This window comes from Mus caroli, chromosome 4, assembly GCF_900094665.2.
Source record: "Mus caroli chromosome 4, CAROLI_EIJ_v1.1, whole genome shotgun sequence".
Taxonomy (NCBI): Eukaryota; Metazoa; Chordata; class Mammalia; order Rodentia; family Muridae; genus Mus; species Mus caroli.
The window spans coordinates 47,345,234-47,356,062 of NC_034573.1; the positions used below are offsets into that span (position 1 = coordinate 47,345,234).

The 10,829-nt window shown below is 41.3% G+C and overlaps 1 protein-coding gene across 4 annotated transcripts in view; it reads left to right on the plus strand.

Moving 5' to 3' along the window:
* The window catches only part of Fktn (fukutin), a 53,246-nt gene extending 43,995 nt beyond the window's left edge, over window positions 1–9,251 (plus strand). For 2 of the 4 annotated variants that reach the window (XM_029476204.1, XM_029476205.1), the window contains exon 11: window positions 4,624–9,251. In XM_029476204.1, the coding sequence (XP_029332064.1) occupies window positions 4,624–4,837 (214 nt within the window). In that variant the 3' untranslated portion in view covers window positions 4,838–9,251. The remainder of the gene's footprint in view (window positions 1–4,623) is intronic. The other 2 variants (XM_021160504.2, XM_021160503.2) reach the window with 2 other exon arrangements.
* Window positions 9,252–10,829: the final 1,578 nt, after the last annotated feature.

The following is a 10,829-nucleotide window of genomic DNA, read 5'->3' on the forward strand; positions in this document are numbered from 1 at the left end:
ACTCAGTTATAAAGGAAGGGGGAGGGAACCCAACTTCCCGCCAAGTAACTCAGGGTCCAGTAGCAGGACGAACACGTGTGTGCCTCCAGGCAGCAAAGGCAGGTTCCAGCAGTGGGCGTGGCAGGACAAATGAGCCGGTAGCTCCACCCTTGAGCAGGCAGGTTCCAGGCTGGGGGGAAGGGAGGCCACATATGATTAATACATATTAATAGGAAATTAAATATGAAACAAAAAGGAATAGTAACTAATTGTAATAGTATGGTCTGAACACTTAGAAGGCTAAGGCAGGAGGAGTGAAAGCTTGAGATGCAACAAAAGAGTACCAGGTATGCCTTATCAATAATACAGGGCAGCAAATGATGTTCCATAGTCATATAAAAGCTAGAATAATAATGATCAAGTTTTAGTGATCAACAATTAAAAGTCACATTCAGGGCAAGACAGAAGTAACATTTACAAATACTGAGGAAGGCTGAGAAGGTTGAGGCCTCCCAGATCTGTACTCAGAGACATAGTGAAGAAGCCAGAAGTGGGGCTGGGGAGGTGGCACAGTGATGAAGGCATTTACCATGCAAGCCAGCAGAGCAGGCAGAGCTCAGATCCCCAGAACCCGTGGGAATGCTGTGGGCATGCTGGGCAACCTATAATCCAGCCTTGGAAGGAACAGCAGAAATAGGAAGGACTCCCCAGAGCAGAGAAGCTAGAAAGGACCTAGCTCCATTGTGAGCTCTGGGTTTAATCAAGAGACCTGCCTCAAAAGGATGCAGGAGTGACAGGGAGGAAGATTCCTGATAACTACAGACAAGCGTGCATGTGCTGCACACACTCACACGTGCACACACACTCACAGAAGGAAAAAGACAAGAATCCAGAGGGAAGCTACTCATGTATTATACATGTTACAAACATTAATGAAACTCTCCATTGGTGTGTGAGTATAATTTTTTCCACATGAATGAATTACAGAAGAGAAAAATGTAATTATTTATTGTGACCATAATGGAATTAAAAAGAAGTTAGTAATTTAAAAATACTTTTTAAATCTGTGGCAACTTTTAAATATTCTCTGTTAAAATGAGTGAAAAGATAAATTATAGTAGAAAATACAAGATATTTTGCACAATATTACCGAAACAATATAAAAGAGTAAATGTAAATTTATAGCCTTGAAAAAAACTACTTGTAACCCTTGGGTCTGGAGAGATGCCTAGTGGCTAAGAGCACTTACTGCGATCCTAGAGGAGGGCAGGAGGTCACTTCCCAGCACCCAGGTGGGTGGCTCACAGCCACCTACAACTTGAACTTCAGGAGACCTGGCCCCTCCTAGGTTCTGGGAATACACACACACACACACACACATACACACACATATACACCCAAACAGACATATTCATGTAAAGATAAACATTTTTTAAATACTTATACAACTTAAGGATCACGTGAAGATCAGGATAGATGATCAATGAAGTCTGCCAGAGGAAAGTAAAGGAAGCAAGCCAGAAAACAAAACAAAAAAATAAAGCAGTAAGCAGTGTAAAAGGCCAATTCCACCTGTTGGTTTGTTTAAAAATTAATTTTAAATTTTGTATAGCATCCATTTAGCACAATTGATCAAGGTGTGGGAGTGGGGTAAGTAGAGATAATATTTACTCCCCAAACCCAAGATGTCTTCCCTTTACACTTCTCGGTGTCTGTGTTGTGCTAACAAGGAAAAAATACTGCGGGAGACCTTAGATCAAGCAGGACAGCAACGGGGACAAGATGTAAGAATGTGAGCCCAGGTGGAAACATGCTAAAAGAACAGTTTCCTAGTGCACACGCAGGTTAGTGTGATTCTTTACCATAAAGGATTGAAGGGAACACTTCCCTGTGCAGAAGGCCTGGTATCCCATCCCCAGCCCTGCCACAAGGGGTTGGAGGGCAGGCTGGTGACTGAATTGATGTCATTGAAAAAATCCTGTAAGCAAAAATCTTTTAAGAAAATTTGAATTAAAAGGGCTTTGAGGTGTCCTTGACTTGATGAACGGAAGATAACGAAAGTGAGTACCACATTTAATGGTGAGACTTCAGAAGCCTTTCCATTACAGTCAGGAGAAGCAGTGTTCGTTGACTCCTATTAAGTGGAACACTGGTGTTTAGGCACTGGAATAACAGATAAATTGAGCGATAATGACTACATAAGATGCTAATGTTAATAAACCGTTTGTATTGCCTTGAAAGAAGTTCTGGGGGGAGGGAGTTTGGCTGTGCTCTTGCAAGTGCAGCATTTACCGCAGACATCCATGTGGAAAGGTCAAGTGCAGTTGTAGTTGATGGGTCTGTCTCACTTAGCCTCCTTAATGAGCACCAGTGAATACAGTGATCTGGGCTGCCGGAAACGCTTTCTTCTCATTTAGCAATTATGTCCATACATAGTACAATTACATTGACAAAATTATTCTTAACTACCACAAAGTGACTTTATTGGTTTCAAGGAATTTTGGAGGAAAATAAACCTATCCTCCTCTCACTCACTCTCCAATCCAGCAACTGTTCTAACTGCCATTTTAGGAAGAAGCAGCACAAAGTGGTTCAAGTTAGGAACAGATGGGGCAGTTTCTGTGGTAGCAAGATCTCCTAACTGTGTAGCCTAAGTTAGAGTGCCGTAGTCTAAATTTAAACCTGTTCCCATTGTGGATCCCATCCTAAGGCTTTAAAGTACAGACTGCTCTGCCAGACTTAATCATAGCTTTTAAATCTAAGGTAACACTGAGAGATTTAGTATCAATCAGTATTTACTGGTGACCCAGGCAAAGTACATGGCGTGTGCTGTTCTGTGTGACTTCCTGCCCTTCTCCTGTCCGTGTCCTGACTTCATAATTAGTTAAAATGTTTTATGGGTTGTTTACCTCTCTATTCTAGGATGCTAAGATATTCTTTGGTTGAATAGACAGAGCAGAGAAACAAGAATCACAGAGGGTTTAGGGGATTTGGCAGCTGGGGGTTGGGGGAGGGGCAGGTTTAGGAACAAAAGCTAACACTAGAGTTGGATTGTTTTTGTGTAATTTTCATGGTGTGTCTGTATTTTACATGTTCTGGGTTTGCTCTTAGATTCTTCACTGTCCCAGGCATTGTATGTGTAATCTGCAGTCTTCTACTACGTCTGTCCTAAAGCTGTTGTCTTTCTCTCTCAGCTGTATGATGAGACTGTAGAACTAATAGTTAAGAGAGATGCTTCCTGGCTGCTGTTACTAAGGGATATCATGTCTGCCTCACCTCAGGTTCATTGTGTCAACTTGATGGTGTGGGACAGGTGAACATTCTGCTGACCAGCAAGTGATTGCAGAGGGTGGAGGCTGATGACAGATGCTTCTGTCTCATGACAAAATGAGTAATTCCATGGCTATGAGTGTGCAGGGTAAAATTGGGACCAGCAGATGTTGCTTCTAAGCAGTATCTTGTTTCTTTCTCAGCAAGGAGACTTTATGTGACTATCTTCTCAGAGAGGCCAGCTGGGTGGGGCTGTCTGCTCACCACCAGTGCCCATTGGCTTTTACACAGGCACTTGCTGCTTTCTTTAGAATTTATTCAGATGAACCTTCAAGTACGACTTCATTTCACTTAGTGGTGAGATGAGATATTCAAAAGCAGAATCCATTCTTGGGGTTCACTTAGTGCTAAACATGATAATCAGATACCTTTTCTCCAGTTCACTACTCTGTCTTTAGCTTTCTAGTATATTAAATTCCCTATTATTGCCATTTCAGGATTAATTACTGAAAATTCTTTTTGAGTTGTGAAGAAAAAGAAATTCTCATTAAGAATCTTAACACAAAATATAGACCTATGTAACTTTAAATAGACCGACTACTTTTAGTTTTCCTTTGTAATATATCATGTATAATTTATACTTAATCTGAAGTACCTATTTAAATATTTTGTGTTTTGAGACAGGGTCTTATATAGTCCAGGCTACCCTAGAAGTCACTACATGACTAATGCTGGACTTGAACTTATGATCCTCACGCCTCTCCCTTCTAAGTGCCGCAGTCATAGGCATGCCTATTTTTGGTTAATTCATAAGCTTACAAATTCTTACAGTTCTGTAGCAGATGCAAGCGAGTTCATTTTATTCGGTATTAGACAGGTTTAGAGATGTTCTTTAGAGTCTACGAGGAAAGGGAGATAGAAAGTAGAGTGATTGTCTGTAGAGCAAGGGGAAGCCTAGAGGATGCTACTGGGTTCAGTCCATATCCCCTGTGACTCCAGAGTATGCAAGAGAAGAAAGTGACCATTTCTTACATCTTGTGGAAACTCTGCCATGACACCTCTTTCCCCAGGTTTCCCAACACAATCCCAGAGCTGATTTTGATTGTCTGATCTTGGTGGGCTCCCATCTCTGTAGCAGTCACTGTAACAGCTACTACCAAGCCTGGATTTGGTTTAGTTTATAGTTTGGTTGGTATTTTTCTCATCTTCAGAGCTTATGGATGGGATTAACTCTCCTTCAGATTGGTAGAGACTAGAAGAAGACTGGGGTAGCATTAATCCAGGAAGACGGAAGGGATGCTAGGCAGGTTTGAAGATGCACAGCAGCTGAGTTACTTGGTCTAATGCTCCCTGCTTGCCTATGCTTTGCTGCAGGTATCTGTTTCCCAAGTTTACACTGTGCTGGACTGAGTTTGTAGACATAAAAGTGCATGTTCCCTGTGAAACGGTTGACTACATTGAAGCCAACTATGGTAACACCTGGAAGATTCCTGTCAAGACATGGGACTGGAAGAGCTCACCCCCGAATGTGCAACCCAATGGCATCTGGCCTATTTCGGAGTGGGATGAGGTTATTCAGTTGTACTGAGAGCACTAAGCTCAGGTGGCACATTTCCCAGAAAGAAGGCGGGTAACTGTTTAAAGCACTACTGGTTTTTTTTTTTTTTTTGCCTGATGTGAGAGCCAAAGAAGAGAAATGACAAGTTAGAAGACAGAAAAGGTTTTCTGAGTCATGGGCCATCTAATTAGTTCTGCCATTCAGCATTTCCTGAGGAGTTGATACACCAGGTGAAATACGAGGAGCTGGTGAATGAGCAAATGCCAGCCTCTCTTGTCCTGTTGGTAAGCACTACAATTTTCTTTTGAAGGAAACTTACTCACCCTCTGAAGAGCTGGTACACAATATGATGTATTCCATCATGATTTTTAAAATGTTAATTAATGTTTATGCTGGAAAGTGAGCTCATCGGATGAAGCTTACAAAGGATATGTTAGTTAAGACTAGTTCATTCCTGCCTGTCCTCAGGATTTCAGCTGCTGCGTTAGTGCTGCTTTTAAGGTTGTGGAGCATGAGTTAATATTCCAGTGAGGGATTACACTCTGTCTCACAGAGAAAAGATGGTAGCAAACTCATTTTATAAGCAGTGTGATACACAGTTGGCTTCAAGCACAGGGCGTTCTATAAGGGAAGATGAAAGCCCATATCAGCTCTTGTCAAGACATACACTATTCTCATATTTGAAGTGGACAGTGGATGCTTAGATGATGCTTGAGTGTCTGACATCACAGGATATTTTCACTGACCTGCAGTAGTACTTGATGATAATCATCCAGTCATGCTATCTGAAAGTTGTGACATCTCAAAGCTTACTTTCCTTATTTCATTTTCAATCACTCTTAGATTTAAAAATGGAAGTTATTCATGAATATTTTTATATTTTATGAATGTATAACTCTTCTGCCCTTAATTTTAATATTCACACTAAATACTAATAGACATACCTCTGAATTTTTAAAAAATACCCTTTATTTATTTATCAACCATAGCTCCATGTTTAATTTATGGCCTACATAATAATTTATTTAGCATAAAGATATGACTGTTCTTCTATTCCAATATTACTTCAAGTTTCCAAAATGGAAAGTTAACATGAACCTGGAAACGATTCCTTTTTCCAGATCACTGTCTTTAAAGCCTGTGTCCATCTCGGGATTTTTCATTCTGCTGCGTGTAAGAGGGCAAGGACTTCCTACTGCCAAGTACTGCACATGTGGGACCCCTTGATTTCCTTTTTCTTCTCAAAATACACCCATGAGTAGGTTGGGGTAGCTGTGCACTCTCAGTGAGGGATAGCACAGTGAATGCCTGTCTTCCTGGCCTGGAAGGGGAGGGGCTCTGCTCCCTGCTGCTTAGGGATGGGCTTCAGGGCTGCCTTGCAGATCTCCCCTGGAATGTGTGCTCACTAAAACAGAAAGAGAATAACTGAGGGAATGGGCTGGCAGAAATAAAAAGAAGGAAAGAAAAAAAAAAAAAAACTTGGAGCTGGGTGTGGTGGTGCACGCCTTTAATCCCAGCACTCGGGAGGCAGAGGCAGGCGGATTTCTGAGTTCGAGGCCAGCCTGGTCTACAAAGTGAGTTCCAGGACAGCCAGAGCTACACAGAGAAACCCTGTCTCGAAAAACCAAACAACAACAACAAAAAACAAAACAAACAAACAAAAAAAAACATGGAGGAAGTAACTTGAAGCCAGCTACTTCCAAATTTTAACTTCAACATGAAAACTGTCTTTGTTGGATGATAAGCAGCAGTCTGTTAGGATACAGCCTCTCTGTAGGAATATTGTCTCTCCATACACATCTCATCAGATTGCTGTAATTATTAGCAAACTTGTACCCAAATGACAGATCATAATCAGTTCTTTCCTAGAAAATAAGTCCATAGAATATGTACCCAAGTTTTAGATAGCCAACCCTATATATTTTTATGTACCTAGAAACAAAACAAAAATCAAAAACAAAACAAACCCAGTAACAACAACCAGATAACAGTGTTCTTGAGGACAAACCCACCCTATCTGGAGAGGGTCATTTGCTTGTACTCAGTATCAAGGAGTAAGTATGTTTACATCAGGTTCCTTGAGAGCTCCCACCTTCTGCCAGGAGATCTTACCCATCCCTGCTCCAGGTACTTCTCTCATTGGAGGGCAAGGTCTGCTAGTGTCCTGAATACAAACTCTCTTGGTCCTGTGCAGAGGTTCTTCCCTCCATAGAGGATGGGTAAAGTTGTCTTCCCCCTGGTTTGCCTTTAGCTTTTAGGCTCTGCCCCACCTTGGAGAAAATTTCCCAGAATTTGCAGGTGAGGTTTACCTCTGAAAATGACTCCATGATTCAGTCATACTGAAACCAGTGCTTCTTGACCTTGGGACTCTGATGAGTGCCCTGAGACCTTGGGTCCGGGGTGCCCACTACCTGCCTGACCCTTTGTAGATCAATTTTCTTCCCTCCCTGAATATGCTAACTTTATTCTCCTAATGTGAGTACTTTCTGGTGCCATTTGCCTGGCTTGCTTGAAGATACCTTTTCTATTAACTTGTTCTCACGTCACCGAGGATATTCCCAGGGAGACCCTGAGAAGCAGACACTTTGTCAGTTTCTGACAGCCAGCTACTTCCCTAAGCATGGACGACTTGCCCTGCCTTCTCTTGGCTACAGTTACCGACCTTGGCCACTGAGGTAAAATAATAGTAACTGAAACCGGGCATCCCTAAGAGTAGCTGAGATCAGGTCTTCGTGGAGCCTCCAGGACACCTCAGTGCGTGATGAGTTTCCAGCGTCTCAGTGGCGTGTGGGGACAGAAATGCTGAGGGGGGATATTCCTTCTTCTCCAGAATCCTCAGGCTGCCTTCTGACCTTGATTGGGTTGGGGGGAAACAGCTTCTGTCTGAAGACATTACCTGTGGTTTCTGACTCTTGAAATGTTTAAAGGATCAAATGAGATGTATAAGGTGCTCCCATTCAGGACCAGGGTTAAGTAAGTACTCATGAGATGCGCCGTTTCCTCATTCACTGTTCCTTTGTAACTTGGAAGATTGCACAACAGAATTGCTTAGAAATAAAATTGGAGCTGAGGCTCTGGTGAGATGGCTTAGCAGGTGAAAGCACTGTCACCAAGTCTGACATGAGTTTGATCCCCAGGACCCATATAGGGGAAGGAGAGAACCTCAAATTGCTGTCCTCAAATACGCAGGCTCTGATGTGCTCAGAGCTCCTCTCCAGCGCAAGAGGCCACCAAACACACACACACACACACACACACACACACACACACACACACAGAGTAAATAAATATAAAGTTTTTACTGTATCTAAGCATTACAGGTCAAATTATGTGATTTATGAATTCAGAGTCATTGCCACATTACCTCCCCCTGAAGCAGAGCTGGTTCTCATTTAGTTGACCAAGTTGCTGTCTTCTAGTACTAACGCATTGCACTGTTTCCTTTTAAGCCCAGTCAGATTACTCTTAAACTGTGTGCCTAGTCTGATATGGACTTGCCTTTCTGTAGTCTAGCTTTGGGCAGCAAGCATCACTATATATAATGATTTGCAGAACCAAAGATTTTTGGAATGCTTGGTTTTATGTAACTGCCTGCTCTGTATGAAATGTGGGTTAGTGGTGGACTAATTTCCCAGCATGTGTGAGGTCTGGATTCAGTACAAAGCACCAGAAGTCGGAGACAGAAGCTTCCCACGTGCTCAAGGCCAGCTTGGGCTCCCTATTGAATACCAGCCTATCCTGGGCTGCAGTGTAAGGCCCTGTATTGAGGGAGGACAAAGGAGGGGAGAGGAAGAGAGACAGAGAGAGAATGAGAATAAATCTGCCCACAGATTTATGTTTTTATCTAAGCTAGGCAAAATAGCAGGATATATAATGCTATTTTAAGTAGTCAGTTGTAGGCAAACAGACCAACTTGGTGTTGATGCCTTTTGTATAGGACCAATAGCCAAGTATAAATTTTCTGAGAAATTTGGTCCCATACCTTCAGAACACCTAGGCTAAAATTTTGCTTCTTTAATTCCTGGACCTAACCTAATAGAATTTCTCTGAAGGCCCATTTAGTCATCCAGACTTCTGTCTACTTACGAGTAGCTTTCGCAGAAGGGCAATGTCATATAAAGTAGTCTGTCATGCACTTTAAAAATTATAAGCTTGTACAGCCTTATGACAGTTTATTCTAAGCATGAAACCTGGTTCATGAGTTTATTAAATGTAGCTCTGTCAACCTGTGACATTTGACTGTGACACATGTATGTGAATCTTCTGGACACGGTTATGTTTTAAACATGAGGTTTCAGTATATGCTTACCAGTTTAATATTTGGTTTTATCTTCAGGTATAGTTTATGGTACTACTGAAAATAGTTTTAATATTATTACTCTGATCTGAATTTGTAATATACAATCTACTTTGGGGTGATTAATAAAAATTTTTAATCTCTTGCTCTTTTGTGTTTGCTTTTGAAAGTTTAACAAGAAATAAAAAGCAGTTGCATTGGAAACTGGTAAAATAGTAATTGTGCCACAAAATACATATTTCTAAAATTCAAGTCTGGAAACCCTGGAAGTCTGTCTACACACATACACTGAGATCAAAATTTCTCAGTGACAAAGTCTGCCACATGACACCTCTAATCATGCAGAGTGTGGCTTGTCAGCTCAGGCTAGCCAGGAGAAACACCCTCTGAGGGAAGCCTGGCATACTTTAGCATCAGAGGTCTCTAGAAAGGTCTGTTATTGAGGTTTAGTGTAAGCCCAACTACTATTATACACACACACACACACACACACACACACACACACACACACACACACCTCTGGAGGAAGAAGTGAAAGGTCTAGTTTATGCAAACCCAAAAGTCTGTAAAGGAATTATGTTCATCTAAAAATGTCAAGATTAGGGGTGGTAAGATGGCTCAGCAGTTAAGAACACTAGCTGCTCTTCCAGAGGTCCTGAGTTCAGTTCTCAGCAATGATGGTGTTGCATGACGATTTATAAAGAGATTAGATGGCTTTTTCTGGCATGTAGGTGTACATGCAGACAAATCACCCCTACATTAAAATATTAATAAATATTTTTTAAATGTCAAGAAGAAACCAAAGAAGACTGTATAAATGGAGGGACTGTGTCAAGCATTAGGAAACTTGAAGATGTAAAATTTGCCAAAATCGATGCATAGATGTGGTATGCAACTCCTATGATAATCTCAGCCATGACTTTCTAAAATTCATATGACAGATTTACCTAGAGTAGCTCAAGCAATCTTCAGTTCTCAGCATGCACATGGCGACTCACAACTGTCCTAAACTCCAGTTCCAGGGGATCTCACACCCTTTCCTGTTTCTATGGACACCAGGCATATACATGGCACACATATATACATGCAAGCAAAAGAAACACATTTTTTAAAAAATTCTTCAGAGAAAGGGAGGGAGACAGTCAGAGGAGGTGAGGAAAGAGTACAGGAGCAGACAAATGTGGAACTAGATGTGAGTCTTCTCTCATCCTAATAGGTCTGTGATCTTATACGGGAGCTAGACAGTCCCCTGTGTTTTACAGTGCCGTTGCTCTGTAGAGATATGACAGATCTTAAACCCTTGTCTTCTCATTTGAAATCCACTGGTTACAATTGCTGCCAATTCTTATTACTACTGGTCTGAAAATAATTTTTTAAATAATAACTTGAATCCAACATTTTTTCAAAATGTATATATGTACTTGGTATATAAAACCATCTGGTGCTACCTCTGCAAGACTGCCATGAGTTTTTACAACATAGTGAATACAGTCTTTTTCTGGAAGTCAAGGATCAAGTAACTCCGGGTCTTAAAGATAGCATCATGCTTTTAGCAAATTGTATCTTATATCTTGGGTATCCTAAGTTTTGGGCTAATATCCACTTATCAGTGAGTACATATTGTGCGAGTTCCTTTGTGATTGGGTTACCTCACTCAGGATGATGCCCTCCAGGTCCATCCATTTGCCTAGGAATTTCATAAATTCATTTTTTTAATAGCTGAGT